The sequence below is a fragment of the Zonotrichia albicollis genome, chromosome 25 (assembly GCF_047830755.1).
Source record: "Zonotrichia albicollis isolate bZonAlb1 chromosome 25, bZonAlb1.hap1, whole genome shotgun sequence".
NCBI classification, from domain to species: domain Eukaryota; kingdom Metazoa; phylum Chordata; class Aves; order Passeriformes; family Passerellidae; genus Zonotrichia; species Zonotrichia albicollis.
In genome coordinates, this window is record NC_133843.1 from 5,768,945 (window position 1) to 5,786,056 (window position 17,112).

General features: G+C 47.6%; 1 protein-coding gene and 1 long non-coding RNA gene across 7 annotated transcripts; one reads left to right on the top strand and one right to left on the bottom strand.

The window, feature by feature from the left end:
* Positions 1 to 309: 309 nt before the first annotated feature.
* On the top strand, positions 310 to 17,066 carry KIF17 (kinesin family member 17). 5 transcript variants are annotated; one of them, XR_012583731.1, is made up of 6 exons: positions 310 to 1,161; positions 2,659 to 2,795; positions 9,171 to 9,267; positions 14,716 to 14,861; positions 16,439 to 16,678; positions 16,931 to 17,066. XR_012583731.1 is itself a non-coding variant. In XM_074558479.1 (6 exons), the coding sequence occupies exons 1-6, from the start codon at positions 936 to 938 to the stop codon at positions 12,822 to 12,824; spliced, it is 819 nt and encodes a 272-aa protein (XP_074414580.1). In that variant the 5' UTR covers positions 310 to 935; the 3' UTR covers positions 12,825 to 13,053. The 5 variants fall into 5 exon arrangements, 3 of the variants coding, with proteins under 3 accessions (XP_074414580.1, XP_074414579.1, XP_074414581.1); XR_012583730.1 differs by lacking the exons at positions 14,716 to 14,861; positions 16,439 to 16,678; positions 16,931 to 17,066 and adding exons at positions 4,371 to 4,484; positions 10,877 to 11,524; positions 11,635 to 12,605; XM_074558479.1 differs by lacking the exons at positions 14,716 to 14,861; positions 16,439 to 16,678; positions 16,931 to 17,066 and adding exons at positions 4,371 to 4,484; positions 10,877 to 11,082; positions 12,786 to 13,053.
* On the bottom strand, positions 12,615 to 17,100 carry LOC141731779 (uncharacterized). 2 transcript variants are annotated; one of them, XR_012583733.1, is made up of 3 exons: positions 16,754 to 17,100; positions 14,711 to 14,856; positions 12,615 to 12,872 (listed from the first exon to the last, which is right to left on the bottom strand). It is a non-coding gene; the product is annotated as an uncharacterized LOC141731779 (long non-coding RNA). The 2 variants fall into 2 exon arrangements; XR_012583732.1 differs by having other exon boundaries at positions 12,615 to 12,900.
* Between the last annotated feature and the right edge of the window lie 12 nt (positions 17,101 to 17,112).

Consider the following 17,112-nt stretch of genomic DNA (forward strand, 5'->3'; position numbering starts at 1 on the left):
GCTCACGGGAGGTTGCACGCCCACGTGCTCACTCACCCTCGCCTGCACACGCAGGGGCCACAGCTGGGCATCGGTGCCATTGCACACTCGCGGCCCTGTGCACACTCACAGTCTGTGCCCTGGTGCACTTCCCCCTACACACCTGTCCTCGTGCACACCTCGTTGCACACGTGCGCGCGCCCCGCGGCAGTCACGTGACTCGGTGGGCGGGGCCTCTGTCCTGGCGCGGCCCCGGTTGCTGCGGAGCCCGCGTGCGGCCGCTCGCGCATGCGCGGGGGGGTGGGGGAGGAGCGCCTCCCGCCGCCTCAGTGCCGCCGCGCCCTCGGGGTCCGCGCCCCTCTGCCCAGCGCGGCACCGGCGGAGTCGCCTGAGGTTTTCCCTTGCTCAGTCCCCTTTGGGCGCGTCTCGGCTCACAAAAGTTACCTCAGGGTTTCTTACCCTTTGGTTTCCTGCCCTTCAGCTTCCCCTCAGGGTTTCACTCGCAAACCCTTCCCCCTTCAGGTTTCCTCCCCCCGACCTGCGCTAATTCCCCCTCAGACCTGTTCCCACTTCCCCCTTTTCCCTGCATCCTTCCCCACACTTTCCCCTTCTCCCCCAGCCTCCCTCGCTGGGAGGCCTCTCCCTGCGTGCCCCCAGTGAGGGGTAAGTGCTTCCTTCCCACAGGGGGTGCAGATGCCCAGGGTTAGGCTTGTCCCAGCCTCGGGTTCCCAGCCCCCGGTGCCCCTCAATCTGTGGGGCTGGTCTGGATGGGTGGGGTGACCTGAGGGGAGAGTCTGACCCGAGTGTGTGGGGTTGACTCTGGTGTGTGTGGAGCTGATCCTGGTATGTGTGACTGACTGGGTGTGTGTGGGGCTGACCCCAGTGTGTGGGGCTGACTCCGGCGTCCGTCACTGACCCCCGTGCCCATCACTGTCCCGCTGTGGGTGGCCGGGGCCATGGCGGCGGAGCCGGTGAAGGTGGCCGTGCGCTGCCGGCCGCTGAGCGGGCGTGAAGCGGCCCTGGGGCACCGAGCCATCGTCCATCGTCGGCGGGGACAGCGCACGGGGCCGGTACCTGGTGCGGAACCCCGCGGCTTTCGCCCAGCCTCCCCAGGCAGTTCTCCTTCGGCGGGGAGCTCAGCACTGAGCACATCCACAGTGAGATCGCTACCCCCTGGTGGAGGTCAGTGGGCACCCAGGGCAGTTTTGGGCGCCACAATGAGTTCCCGGAGTGTTTGGACAATGCTCTCAGGCACAGGCGGGTGGGATTGTTGGGGTGTCCATGTAGGACCAGGAGTTGGACTCTGATCATTGTGGGGCCCTTGCAGCTGAGAATATTCTGTGAACACAGCTCGGGACAGGGGCTGAGGGGTTTTGCAGGAAGGGCCCCTGAGAATATTCTGTGAACACAGCTCGGGACAGGGGCTGAGGGGTTTTGCAGGTGATCCCCAAGTGAAGCAGAATCCACTTGACCTTCCCCACCTTCTGCCCATGGCAGAATGGTGGAACAGGATGAACTTTAAGGTCCCTCCCAAGCCAAACCATTTGGGGTTCCTGGTTTATGGCCAGAAAGCCCTGCCCACTGCTTCAAGAGGCTTAGCTACAAGCCTGGGCAGCAGAGGAGAGCAGACACTGTCCCAGCAACAGTCTGAGAAATTGGAAGAAACAAAACTTTGTTAGCAGCCAGCAGGGCACTGAGGAGAGAGTTACATTTAATTGTTTTAGGTGGGTGTTTATATTATAGAATCCCAGAATGGTCTGGGTGGGAAGGGACCTCATCCCATCCCATCTCCTGCCATGGGCAGGGACACTTCCCACTGTCCCAGGCTGCTCCAAGCCCTCTCCAGCCTGGCCTTGGGCTCTGCCAGGGATCCAAGGGCAGCCACAGCTGCTGTGGTATCAAACTGATGATTTTAGGGGCAAATTTACTGTCAACTGAGAAACCTTAGAGAAGATGGGGAACCTCAGCCTGGATTAGACTGGCAAAAGGATAAGGGATCCCTTTGTTTCCTTGTTAGTAGGTCAGCACAAGAAACAGCTGAGGTGAGAAATGAACCTCTTAAGCAAAAAAAGACCAACCTCCCTCCCCAAAATGTTTTGTTAGAAGAAGTAACATGGTTTAATGGCTTGTGATGGTTTTAAGATGGAAGTTCCTAATCATGAGAACAAGCAGAGCTAGAAACAGTTGATATTAGAAAAACAGGTTATTTTTTCTTATTCAAAACTTAAGAAATCCAGTTATTCTTTCTTCCTACCACACTTCTCTGAAATAAGGTCAAGTGACAGTGAACAGCTTGCCAAACAAAAATTATTCAAAGCTAGAGACCATCCTCTTGGCCACCCCACAACCAACTATTGTTCTAGTTGTCTCTTTGAATCTCATAAGATTTTTATGCCCTATGGCAAAAATATTATAGTTTACTAAGTGTTGGTGTTGTCAACTGCTTTTCAACACCTGCACTGCTTCAAGATTCCTTGTTTTGAGAGAAAAACATTGATTTATATGCTAATTTTGTAATTGCTATACTCTGATGACGAGTGAAGATGAAGCAGCCATTTGATGTTTACTTCCAGCTCTTCCTTTAAAACACCTTTTGAGGGGGTGGCAATGAATCTGGACAGTGTGTTTCCAGTTAGGAAATGATGGTGGCTGTTTTCTCTGCTTTTTCCCCATTTCCAGGGTCTCATGGAAGGCTACAATGGCACCATCTTTGCCTGTGGCAATGGGAATCCTTCACCATGCAGGGAGCTGCAGATTCTGCCTCACAGAAGGGGATCATCCCCAGGGTGTTTGAACACATCTTTGAGAGTGTGCAGGTGGGTGTGAAAGAGATCCTGGTGAGGTTTGCTAGAAAGACTTTGGTGTCCTGTGCCAAGAAGTGAGTGCTGATGGCATGGAGTGAGAATGGGGACAGGTTTGGGGTGCACTGCTCTATGGTATTGTCAGACCAGGGGAGAGAAATGATGCATCTGACTCCATTGATATCAGAAGGCTAATTAATTACTTTATTACACTATATTGTTCTATACTATATTACATTACATCTAAACTGAACCTGCCAAGCACTCAGCTCTGCACAGAATCTTGTGACTCTCAGCCCACACTCCTGACACACACACACACACACACCTGGCCCTGTCAGGCCAAGGAAACAAAACACCAGCACTGTGGGTAAACAAGCTCCACATTGCATTCTATTTTTGCACAAACACGGGCACAGCAAATGGTAAGAATTGTGTTTTCTTTCTCTGAGGTTCAGAGAATGTGAAACCCAGAAATATTTTTGGGAAGAGCTGTGCCTTGCTTTTCTCTGAGGAGAAACGTGGCTACACTGCTGAGGGCAGTGCATAGTGAGGTGAACTGTGCCCTCATGCCAGGTGACACTGTGAGCTCGAGGTGTGGAAGGAGCAGGAGTTCCCTGCAGTGAGTGCTGAGTGGCTCCAGCTGGAGTGAATGGCCAGGGGGGTGGATGAGGTGCTGAAGGGTGGGGGGCTCCCTGTGCTGGGCAGCCTCAGCCCCAAATCCTCCCTGGCTCTGCAGCTTGCTGGGAACACCAAGCTCTGCTGAGAGCTCCTGCCTGGAGATCTACAGTGAGCACACATGGAGCTGACACCAAGCAGCAGCTGGACTCAATGTGTCTTAATTAAGTGCTTTAATTAGCTCAGATGGGTGTTACCATAACTTACAGAAGTGCAACAAAGGTCTGTGTCTGAAGCCTGAGTGCCAGAATATGAAGTTACATGAGGAATGTGGAAGCTAAGAGGGAGTTTTGAGGGACTTCAGTGAAAGTTCAAGAACGGGATGCAGTTGGAGACATGTCCAGTGTATCCCATGTGATAGTGGCTGGTAGCTCAGCAGCAGCTCTGTGCAAATCCTTCACTGGCCAAGGCTGCAATAAAGTGCTCATGGGGCAGTTTCTTCCTCATCCTCTTCATCTCATGCTTGTCTCTATAGCAAGAGGATTCTGGGCCTTATAAATGTTTAATCTGATGTAGTGGAGCCACGGATGATCTCTTATCTGCCTGAACAAAAAAGGCTGATCCTTTTTGAGGGCACACAGCAGGTATTACTCCCCATGGGAACACATGTGACATTTACAGGATCACAGGAGGGTAAACTCTCCTAAAATCCTAACCAGGGGGCTGACCTTTATAAAATTTACCTCCTGGTGGCTTTGCAGATCGTTTTGTATTTATTCCTGGAAGGAGCTAGAAATCTCCTGTCCCAATTTACCTCCTTGCAGGACTGCCCTGGTGTATAAAACCAAGGCTGTAGCACCTTGCAACGCTCTGGGATGGCAGCAGACCCAGACTGCCTTACAGGGCAGGTGTTTCTAAAGGCCAACCCGTCTCTGCTCCGTGTTCCAAGCGTGCTTTGCCTGTCTCCTGCAGAGGGAGAGTGGGAGCAGGGGACTGCTCGCTGCAGTTTCCCTTCCTTTGTTCCCCACCGGCGGTGACGGCGTTTCCATGGTGATGCTGTTGGAGCTGGGCAGAGCCGTTTCCAGGGTAACTCTGACACGCTGCCTGTTGCTGCCTGTGGAAAATGCATGGATTTTATGATTGGCTTTTGGCAAATATTCAAATGAATGTTATATGTGTTGTGTTAGAAAGTAATGCTGTGTTAATTCTCTTAAGTAGTGGGTTAAATATAGTTTTAGGTTATAAAAAATGTTAAAATAGAAATGATGCTATGTAGGGTACTTTTTTTAAAGAAAGGACTGGATGTGAGATAGCAGCCACAGGACACCTGAATCTTTCAGAGAAAGAGAATTTATTGCTCCATTATCAGAAGAAATGAACTTCTTCCTGCCTCGAAGGCGCTGTCAGGATTCAGAGGAAGAAGCTGACACTGCCCAGACAGAATCCTGTGTTTGAATGGAATTTATGCATCATGTATGTGGTGTATGAATATGCAACAGGCTGTTGCTTTTAAGGGTTAATCCTCTGTTAATGTGGATTTTCTGGGCTCCTGCTGCCCAGAAAAAGGTGCCCGGACATCCCTAACTCTTTGTATTTATTGTCTCATATTGTCCTAATTCAAATTGTCCAAATTATCATTACTCTAATTGTATTACTCTTTTTATAACCATTTTATTACTATTAAACTTTTAAGATTTTAAAAGTGATTGGCATTTTTCACACTGCCTCCACTGAGTATTGAGGGAGTGTCCTGCCCAAACAAACCCCAGGCTGCCCCACTGCACACCTGAGCCCCCCAATTCCCCCAGAACCCCAATTTTGTTCATTCCTTTGCCTTCCACCTCAGTGGCTGCAGCCCTGTCCTGGGTCAGGAGATCCTCAGGGACTCTGCAACAGCCCCAGACAGAGCCAGGCCACTCCTGGGGCTCAGCAGCACAGAGCATCACAGTGACTGTACCTGGGCTCATCCTGGGCATTGTAGCTCTGGAACGAGGATAAATCCCACTTTTGCTCTGTTCTGTGGGATTTAACAGCAAACATTGTCTTACATCATTTCTTGTGAACATCACTGAGCCTCCTCTTTGGAAGTCACAGTGCCAAATGTGGTCTGTGCTGCTCCATCATGACAACCATATCTCGATATCCCAGCTGACATGATAAAGATAGTTTTGGTGATGAACTTAGCAGATGTGGGGTGTAACAGAGCTGTGGGAAATTAACTTAGCTCATTTAAAATTCCCAGTGTGGAGGGGGCTGGTGTAGGAGTGCAGGGATCTCTGGATTATTTTGTATTTTTTGTGTAGGTTTGATGGGTAACTCAAAATTTTGGATATTTCCATTGCTCATTAACATTCTGTACTAAACTTTTCATCTGTGCAATTGATAATTACTGAGAAGATGCTGTTGGGTATTTAATGCTCTGTCTCAACCCAGAGTCCCAAACAGGACTTTTGTTCATTTAAAAATTAATTAATCTGGAGAAAAATGGTGACAGTTCACCTGTGTGTGATGGGTGGTACTTTGGGAATGTTATCAGTGAGCTCAAGCCACCCACTCAGAGCAGAGAGTTCAGCAAAGCACTGGGAACAATATCTGGGAATATTGTGTTAAAAAAAGCTTCCTATGGCTGAGGAGATCTTACAGCCTTTGCCATAATAGGTGAGATGTAATTTGATTCTTGTTTAAAATATGCAACTTAATAATAGAGAAGGTGGAGGGTGGATAGAAGCTGGGTTCCTCATGGCCTGGGGGATGTCTGAATCAATCAGCAGCTCTCAGCTTGAATTCTCTGAGCCATGAAGGTGGTTCCCTCTTTTTCTGTGGTTTTATTCCTCCTTCAGAAATCAGGCTTGCTGGTGGCAGTCAGATGTGTTTGTCTCATACTGCAGGTTAGGGTTTGGGCCATGGGCAGGGACACCTTCCACCATCCCAGGCTGCTCCAGCCTGGCCTTGGACACTGCCAGGGACCCAGGGGCAGCCACAGCTGCTCTGGGCCAGGGCCTCCCCACCCTCAAGGGAAACATTTCCATAGATCTCATCTAAATTTCCCCTCATGAAACAAACTGAGGAGGAAAAAAGCTGTGTAAACTCATGGTCTGATCATGTTACTTGTAGAGGAATTTGGCTGAAACTGTAAATACTGCTGAAATATGTGGAGGAAGGTGTGTGTGTGTGTGTTCAGAGAGAGCAAGAACAGGCATGAATTTTTACTGTTGAGAAAAGCACTGAACTGTGCAGTGTTTAGATTAAGTAGATATTTTCTTACTTCAGGGAGTCGGGGCCCAAAGCAGACAAAGAGCAGGGCTGGAGCAGGATGTGGTGCCAGAACAGTCCTGGTTCTTGACTGTTGAGATGCTTCCTCCTAAGACTGACTGGGAATTGTTTCTGTGCAGATGAGCAAGGCCAGGATCACCTCAGGGCTGCCAAACTCAGCTTGGTGCCTCTGGCAGGAGGTGAGAGACAGGCAAGGACTGGTTGTCGCTGAGGGACACGAGAAAACACAAGCACACTATTACTTAAGGTGAAGGGAAAAAAAGGGTAGTTTTATTCTCTGACTCCAATATTTATAGCTTTACAAACGTGACAGTGGATTGGAAGATGACATTGACACCTCTGCAATGTCACTGGTCAAACTAACAGTCCATCAACTCTCTCTTCCTCCATAAAGGAATGTAAAACAATGAGTTATTTACAGAAAGTGTGTGAGAAAATTCACTCCACGAATGTCAACATCAGAAAGCTTAGAAAATCTTAGAAAACCAGGGTGACAACTGGTGCCACAGGGGAGAGCTCAAAGAGGCCACCAAAACCCACCTGTCCCTGTCTGCCCTGGGCAATGGCACCTCAGCCCTGGTGGATGGCAGGGGCAGACACATTCCCTACAGACTCCAAGCTGTTGGCATCTTTAGCTGCTCACAGTGACCCCAAGAAAAGTTAGAAAGTCCCTTTCTCAGCCTGGCACCTGAAGAATGAGTCAGGGCTCTTCATTTCTCGGTCTCAAGGTTGTTTATTGTATTTTATCTATAAAATTCTTTCTCCTGCCCTGCCAAGGTCCATCCAGCAGGGCAGTTCCAGGCACTCTGCCTGCCCCCAGGGTGGTGTTATGTCTTTATACTAAAAACTACAATATTTACAATTACTTTCCAATACCCATCACCTGTGTTAGACAGTGAGCTTCTACTCTAAACCAATCTGTAAGTGCCAACATCACTGCACAAGATGGAGGCCAAGAAGAAGCAGAAAGGCTGGACATGCCCAGTTCCCTCCATCTTGCCCCCTGAACCCCCATACCAAAAACCCCAAAATCTACTTTTCCACCCCATGACAACTTCACTATTATTCTACCTAAACTGTTGTGGCTTGCAGATCTTCATCTAAGGTTGGTAATTTGCTCCATGGGTCATAATCAAACCCAGGGGTGTTTTGGGCTCCATGGCAGGGTCTCTGAGCCCCCTGGCAGGGTCCTGTCCATCCTGGACAGCCAGAGGGATGTCCTGGGTTCCCACACAAGCTGACCAGGCTGCTCCAGGACTCCCTGAGGGGAACACCAGGACCCTGATGGTGACATGAGTGTCCCCAGCTGATGACAGCTATGGGGAAAGCCTCAGCACCCTGTGCTGTGCAGGTTGGGCCAGGAACATCAGGAACAAGCCCTGCATCAACCAGGACCCCAAGGACACCCTGCTGAGGGAGTACCAGGAGGAGATTAAGAAGGTGAAGGCTGTTCTGTCTGAACAGATGGGCACGAGTGACTTGTCAGGTAGGAGAGCCTTTACTGGCTGCAGAAATGGAAAAAAAAGGAGATTTACACATAAAATGTTGGCTTTTGGTAATGGTTGGTTGGTAAATTTTACCTCAACCTTTCCTTTACCTACTGGAAGAAGAATCCTCTATTCTGGTTACAGACTTTTCCTTCACTGCTGCCAAATTGACCTTATTCTACTGACATGGCAAAAACCATCTCCATAATCCAGTGTTTTCAGTAGTGGCAAATTCTGTCAGAAAAGGCTGACATGATTCAAATCCATGGTTGTTTTTGGTGATCGTGGCTGGAATTTGGTCAGTTCCAAAAGAGAGGTTTCAGCAGGAAGAACAAAAATGAGCTGCAAAAGAAATAATACTGTAAAATTCTTTTTTGAATATATATGTATGTATGTTTTCAAAGTAACCATTCAGCTCCTTTTCTCCTACAATGTAAAATTTTGACACTACAAGAGAAGTTTTGCCCTCCTTATGGCAGTGCCTGAGGACTCAGCCCAGCCTCTGTCCTCTGGAGCAGGAATAGGAAATGTAGGAGCAAATGAAGGAAGAGCAGGCTTTAGGGAGCTGATCACCTTTGGAGAATTAGCCCCTAAAAAGGGCAATTTTCAGCAGGGTGTAAGGCTGTAGGGTGACTTTTCTCCCTTTCTGCCCCATTTCAGAAATAGCTGTGAACAAATAAGGTAATTCCCTTGCACTTTTCATCTTCCTGGTGTCTCTTATCTCCCAAATCTGTAGCATAGCCCTGGAAACAGCTCCTGTTTTTCTTTGAAATAGATACTTTTATGTATAAATACCATCCAATTACATTCACTTCCATTTTCCCCTGAAGCTGGAGCCTCTCCCTCTCTCCCCACACCTCTGGAGCCCCGGGCTGGCAGCATTTTGGCAGTGAGCACAGGGGGTTGCCATGTTCTTTCCTGGCACCCAGATTCTTTGTTCTCTTTCCAGGAATTCTGCTGACAATCCCACCCTGTAACTGTGAGTGATTTTTATTTCTGCTTTGCTTTGTAGGGCTTCTCCCTGCTGGGGCTGCTCACCTGGAGCAAATCCAGCTCCCTGCCTCAATCCCCAGGTGGATCTGGAAGCAGAGAAGCAGCTGATCAGAGCAGTAAGTTGGGAAAAGTGGCTTTGACTAAAACTTTTTTCATAGTAATCATTACAAATATGGTTCAGCCTTTCCAGAACACTTCTCTTTTTCTCTTTTTCTCTATTTTGTAATCATTGGACTTCTCCTATGAACACCATGTGTTATGGAGGCCCTGTGCCTTATCATAACCCACCTCTTGTTTCCACTTCTCTGGGGATGGATTGGAATGGATTCCCAGGAAGAATTTTTGGAGGAACTACACATGAAATTGTCAGAAAAGAGAGGAGTAGAGTTGAGGAAAGCAGTAATCAAAGGTGTTAAGAAGAGTACAGAGATGAGGGAAAAAAGGAATACAGAGCCAGGAGGAGCCAGAGGGAAACAAAACTCTCTCCTTGCTCTTTAGAAAGTTCATTCCAGGGCACCACAACCAGCCAAGGCAGCCGTTTTTAGGGCTGAACAGTCACTTTCATCAACAACAATCACTCCTGGGCCTGGATGTGACCTCAGGAACAGGCCTGGGCTGTTGCTGTGCCTTGCAGGAGTTCCAGCAGGGGCTGGCCCAGCTCCAGGCCGGGTACCAAGCAGAGCAGGCGTCCTGGAGAAGGACATCAGCAGCCTGAGGGATGACTTTGATCTCGAGGTGTCTGCTCTCCAGCACCTCCTCAGGAAGGGAGCAGCTGTGGGGGCTGTGCAGCCCAGCCCGGGTTCCCTCAGCGGCAGGGACTGGTTTTGCACTCCCATCTGTGGCAGCCCCTGCAGCAAGTGCTGCCTGGCAGCACAGCCCCTGCTCTCCACCCACGCTCACCCACAGCAGGAGCAGCGACTCTGCCTCTCCTGGATTTAAGACTGTCCCAGCTTTGTCATCTCCCCTTTCTCCCTGACTTTCCCTGTTGGGACCAGCCTGACCCTGACCCAGCCCTGTAAGCCTTGAGGCAATGAAAAGCCTCATTTTTGAGTACAACACCTGCTTTTTGCCCACGGGGCAGAGTTCCCCCTGCTGAGGGCAGTGGCTCTGCAGCAGGGTCACTGCTCTGTCCCCTCCCCGCACTCTCATTCCCCAGGGCAGGGCGGGGCGGCTGCCGCAGTCTCTCTCGTATGCAAATGTGCTGCAGCACTTGCTCTCCCGGTGGATTATCCACACCACCGCTCACTGCAAGGCAGATATTCCTCTCACATCCTAGAAAAGCCTCCTCTCCCTCTCCATTCCTGCTTTTCATGGACACCTGCAGTGCCTCAGAGCGTGGTTTGCAATGTGCTCATACAGCATTTATCACCCACTAGTAATTCTTGAACCTGTATCCCTCATTTTTGATGCTATCACTTATTGAGGTGAATGTTGAGAGGTTTTTTATTTCTTCCCCCTCTGATTACAAAGGCACCTCCAGCCTGTGAAATGGATGATTTTTGGAGCCAGGCTCTCCCAGCCCTGTGCAATCTGCATTCCTTTCCTGATACACCTCTCAGTGTTTCATGGTTTTTACTGACCAGCAGAAGCAGGTGAATGACAGCCCTTTTCCTTTCAGACACATCACTCCTAGCTTTGGGGGAAGGCTTTGGGAGATGGTTTCACAGATTTCTGTCCAGTCTTGCACAGCTCATTATCAACACTGCATTTATTTCCTCTTTTCAGCTGACACACAGACTAGAACAATCTCTGACCACACACCTTCATATGAAGATGCTGTTGCTGCAGCACATGAAGAGCCAACATCAGCCCAGGCTCCTTCTCCCCTCAGGATGAATAACCCTGAGAATTTGTGGGCAATTCTGTCTGTTAAGGGAGAGATCTCCAAAGAAACCCTTCATTTGGATTTGATATCAACATTCCCTGAGTGGGTAATGTTGTGCTTCATCTCCCCCAATAATCCTATTCCAGGGGCACTGAAATAGGGCTGGGGTATGAGGGATGCAGGCTTGGACTTGTGCTCAGCCCAAATCAAAATCAACCTGGCTCAAAATTTTCTCTGTGTGAGAGAATTCCCTCAGCCAGAGCACACCACCACTTATTGGGGCAGCATGGGGGCTTGGGCTGCTCCAGAAATACAAATTCTGGTTTTTCACTTCCTCCATTGTGTGGAACTAGATACAATTAGAAAAGCTCAAGCTAAGATATGCTGTGACAGTCTGATTCTGAACAGTTCTGTGGGTTTTAACCCGTCCTTCTGTGGGTTTTAACCAGTTCTTCTGTAGGTTTTAACCTGTTCTTCTGTGGGTTTTAACCTGTTCTTCTGTGGGTTTTAACCTGTCCTTCTGTGGGTTTTAACCAGTTCTTCTGTAGGTTTTAACCTGTTCTTCTGTAGGTTTTAACCAGTCCTTCTGTGGGTTTTAACCTGTTGTTCTGTAGGTTTTAACCAGTTCTTCTGTGGGTTGTAACCTGTTCTTCTGTAGGTTTTAACCAGCCTTTCAGCTTCCCTGTGGTGTGTGCTCACTCTGTTGGGTCTCTCCTGGCTCAAACAGGAGCTGCTATGAAATGCAGAACAGCAGTGCCTGTAATTTGTGGGTAATTCTGTCTGTTAAGGGAGAGATCTGCAAAGAAACCCTTCATTTGGATTAGATATCAAATGTTAGTGCTCCTATTGTAAAAAAAACCCTTTTGTGGCAAACAAGAAAAAATGTCCTTCTAATCACATTGTTAAATGCAGGTTCTGTGCAGATTGGGCAGGAGGGTTTGGTTCCACAGGTGTGGGGATTTCAAAGGCCCTGCTCAGGCTTTACCCATCAGGGCAGCTCAGCAGAGCAAGATTGAATCCTTGCATTCAGTGTGTGTTAAGCAGAGGAGAGGGAAGGTCACCTGGCAGGAGCAGTGCAGCAGAATAGCAGGGCAGTTCTGGGGCAGAATGAGCCATTTCACAGGGTTTGGAGATAATTAGGAGGCTGTTATCAGTAAAAGGGGTTATCAGCCAATTTGAGACAGTGCTGGCCAACCTGAGCTAGACAAAGGAATGCTCTGGAGCTTGGCTTTATTTCAGTATTCCATGATTTCAAACACAGCCCTGTGCCAGTGCTGCATTAACAACGCTGATGTGACACAAACCATGGCTGATAATGCCCCAAAATGGAAACCATGCTGTGGCTTTCAGATCTAACACTCCCACATCCACCAGTTAAAATAATTCTCTGTGTGATTTTGGCACCTTTTGTGCATCCTTGAAAAAAAATATATTCAGTGTTTATTTAAATATAAATACACAAAAGAAGGGTTTGTTTTAAAGATAATTTTATGAGCTTTATTGTGGATTTCTGGACATCCTTGTTGACTGACTCCATGCTTTGCCTTTGTGGAGTATTTTGCCCAGGGGAGCTGTGGCTGCCCCTGGATCCCTGGAAGTGTCCAAGGCCACGTTGGACAGGGTTGGACAACCTGGCCCTGCCCATGGCAGGGGGTGCAGTGAGATGGCTTTAAGGCCCTTCCCATCCCAAACCACTCTGGGATTCTGGGATTCTTTTTATGACAGAAAGTGTTAATAATAAGTACAATCTGCTATGATTACTCAGGGCAGAAAATCTTCTCATAATTCCCATTTTTCTGTCTTCCCAAGTGTCACCCATGGAAGGATGTGCCTCCTCCAGGCTTGTGAAGCTGTTCTTGAGCTGCTGTTCCCTTCTGCTGGGGGGAGCAGGCCTTCCTGTACCAAAGCCAGGAAGAACAGAATGCTGGACAATATACATCACACATGCAGAAAAAAAATTTGGTAAAGAAAATAGCATTACTGTTCTATTATTAAATATAGCTTATTTTAACTTGTTAGAGTTATTACTACAAAACGAATACAATTCTTAAGATCATATACTACAGATTAAATGAATTTTCCAGAGGAAAAATTGTAAGGCTTTCTTAGAGTAGTGAGGAATATTATGGGATGCTGATCAGACAGAAGTCAGGGTCCTATTCTATGAACAGGAAAAGGTATAAAGTTATTGTGAAACACAAAGAACTCCTTGGTATCTTCAGATATCTTCAGGAGCTGAAGGAGAAGCACAAGCCCTGCAGGAATCCAGTGTGGACAGCAGTGAGCAGGCTCTCCTCAAGGTCTATGACTCCATCCAGGATGTGAAAAATGCATGTGTTTTATGATTGGCTTTTTGCAAATATTAAAATGAATATTGTATGTGTTGTGTTAGAAAGTTATGCTGTATTTATTCTCTTAAGTACTGTGTTAAATATTGTTTTAGGTTATAAAAATTGTTAAAATAGAAACGATGCTATGTAGGATACTTTTTTTAAAGAAAAGACTGGATGTGAGATAGCAGCCACAGGACACCTGAATCTTTCAGAGAAAGAGAATTTATTGCTCCATTATCAGGAGAAATGAACTTCTTCCTGCCTCGAAGGCGCTGTCAGGATTCAGAGGAAGAAGCTGACACTGCCCAGACAGAATCCTGTGTTTGAATGGAATTTATGCATCATGGATGAGGTGTATGAATATGCAACAGGCTGTTGCTTTTAAGGGTTAATCCTCTGTGGGGCCTTTTCCGGGTTTGTGCTGCCCAGAAAAGGTACCTGGACATCCCTAACTCTTTGTATTTATTGTCTCATATTGTCCTAATTCAAATTGTCCAAATTATCATTACTCTAATTGTATTACTATTTTTATACCCATTTTATTAGTATCAAAGTTTTTAAATTTTAAAAACAAGTGATTGGCATTTTTCACACAGGAGGAGGTTCAAGCCAAGAGCAAGGCTCTGGAGAAGGTGCAGGAGAAGGTGCAGGAAAAGGTGAGGGAGCAGCTCCTTCCTTCTCCACACCCTCATTTTTTGAGTTCCAGGGCTGTGGGTTTAGAGAACGACTCTGGCTGGCTCAGGATTTCATACACCACATTGTGTGTGTGAGCTTTTATGAAATCCCTCATGTGAAAAAACGCCAATCACTTGTTTTAAAAATTTTAAAAGTTTCATAGTAATAAAATGGTTATAAAAATAGTAATGCAATTAGAATAATAATAGTTTGGACAATTTGAATTAGGACAATATGAGACAATAAGAGCAAAGAGTTAGAGACGGTCTAACTGGGCAGCATAAACCTGAAAATGGAAACAGTTAACAGAGGATTAACCCTTAAAAACAACAGCCTGTTGCATATTCATACACCTCATCCAAGATGCATAAATTCCATTCAAACACAGGATTCTGTCTGGGCAGTGTCAGCTTCTTCCTCTGAATCCTGACACTGTCGTCCTGCCTGAGCAAAGAAGTTCATTTCTCCTGATAATGGAGCAATAAATTCTATTTTTCTGAAAGATTCAGGTGTCCTGTGGCTGCTATCTCAGTGCCAGTCCTTTCTTTAGAAAAAAAAAAGCATCTTACACAGCATAGTTTCTATTTTAACATTTTGTTATAATCTAAAACTATATTTAACCCACTACTTAAGAGAATTAACACAGCATTACTTTCTAATATAACACATACAATATTCATTTGAATATTTCCGAAAAGCCAATCATAAAATAGGCATTTTTCACACTTCAGGTGGGAGATGAAGCTTTTGAAGCCCAAACCCTCCGGTTGTGAAGGCTCGGTGGGAGGAGCACGTGTGGGATGGGAGGGGATGCGACTCCCTCTGCCGACCTTCGGATCCGCTGCAGCTGCTGCCGGCTCCGAGCTCCCTTCCTGGGGTAGGAAACAGAACATAAAAGTAATGCCCTTCAATTTTACATTGAAAATCTTCCTTTTCAAAACACTTGAAAATCGGTATTCCTCTGATATTTTGTAATAGAATCAGAGGGTCTGCAAAAAAATGGATATTTGTGTGTACAGTCCTAGACCTGCACATGAAGGACTTGCTTTATTTGGGTATTTAGGTTATCAAAGAAATATTGCAATTTTTTAACCAAAGCTAGGAAATTTCAGGAGTTCTAAGACCACATTAGTAAGATTAGCTTCAGTTTCATTCAAAAATCATCCCTGTGGAGAAACATGAGAAGACTTTCTTTAAAACAGACATGGAATAATCTCTCCCTTGGGCAGGGACACCTTCTACTAATTCCAGGCTGCTCCAAGCCTTGTCCAGCCTGGCCTTGGACACTCCCAGGGATCCAAGGGCAGCCACAGCTGCTCTGGATTTATTGAATTTTGTTCTGGATTATTTTAATTTATGTTACTTAATCCTAATTTGTACCTACATTAGAAAACTTTCCAAATATTGAAGCTGGTTTGTAGCTTAGGGGGTATTATCCAAGCTGAGTACTATTAAAATTATGGTGGCAGGAGAGAATCCAGCTCTGGTCAAGGGTGGGTGATTTAGTGTGGTTCTAAAAAATCATAGTTTGTGTGTTGGTTTGTTGTTTATGAGAGGGTTCATATAGTACCCACAGCCTCTCATTTAAATTCAGTCTGGGTGCAAGTCCTCAGGGGAGCAGGGGAAGTGGTTCCTGATGGAAAGGGATTCAAATCCGGGGTGAGACCAAAAAGGGCTACAAATACAGAGTTATGACAGAAAGGGATGCAAATACAGGGTATGACAGAAAGGGGTACAAATACAGGGTATGATGGAGAGGGATGCAAATACAGAGTATGACAGAAAGGGGTACAAATACAGGGTATGACAGAAAGGGATGCAAATACAGGGTATGATGGAAAGGGGTACAAATACAGGGTATGACAGAAAGGGATGCAAATACAGGGTATGATGGAAAGGGGTACAAATACAGACTATGACAGAAAGGGGTACAAATACAGGGTATGACAGAAAGGGATGCAAATACAGGGTATGATGGAAAGGGATACAAATACAGAGTATGACAGAAAGGGGTACAAATACAGGGTAAAATAGTAACCCTTAACAGCAGCAACTAAAGGCAAGTCCCAGAATTCTAACATGCAATGTTTATCAACGGACCAACACTTCAAATTAAGACCCTATCAACTTCATTAATATCAACTAGCAATTACCACTCTGAAAAAGAGCCCTCATCTCCAGGGTTTCATTTCTCACTGTCCCAGGGGACGGTTCCTGGGGAGAGGAGGGTGCTGTGGGGGACAGGAGCCCCTTTAGGCACCAGGAGAGGGTCTAAGATCTGCCTGGAGCCTTCTCTCCTCCAGGCTGTTTTTACCCCAAAACTAACTTTGCCCTGTTGGGTGGATGAAGAGCTGTTCCCTGCAGTGCTCAGTGGGGCTGAGTGCCAGAATTGTGAGAGAAAAATGGAGATGTTCAAGTGATTGTTCTACACACAATGACCATCTCTTCCCACAGCCCAAACCTGACCGGACAAGCCCCTCGAATGAGAGCAGGGAGCCAAGGGTACAGCCCATTCCTCCTCCATTTCTGTCCCATTTGACCAATTTTGTCTCACTGCTGGCGCTGCTGGCAGCGTTTGGCACCTGCAGCCCGGGGATGGCCACTCCAGGCTGGTGCTGGACAGGAGCGACAGCGAGACCATCCCCAGCAGCTACTTCTGATCCTGAGCCAGCCAGACCCTGCAGCTGGACCAAGGTAATCCCTCTGCCCAGATATCACCGGCACTCCTCATTTTCCTCCTTTTCCTTGAGAAATCAAACGGCGACCCACCCAGGATCAATCCTGCCTCAACCCCTTAACCTCTCGGGGGTTTCTCGCAGGACGCAGCCGCATTTTGGGGTCCCTGCACTGCCCCACCACACACACACACCCCCTTCCCCTCCTCTCGCAGCTCCCGCGGGCTCTGCGGGCAGCACCGCGCCCCAGGCCCAACCCTTCCGCCTGCAGGCCCTGGCGCCCAGGAAGAGCAACGCGAGCTCCAGCGCCCGCCGCTTCTGACCCACGGCGGGAGTGGGAGGGGACGGCGGCGGCGCCGTCCCCGTTCCGCGGCCATGGCGGCCGCGCTGAGTCCCGATAGCGCTGTCGCGACGGCGCGTGCGCTGCGTCCCAGAGGAGAGGATCTGTCTGTC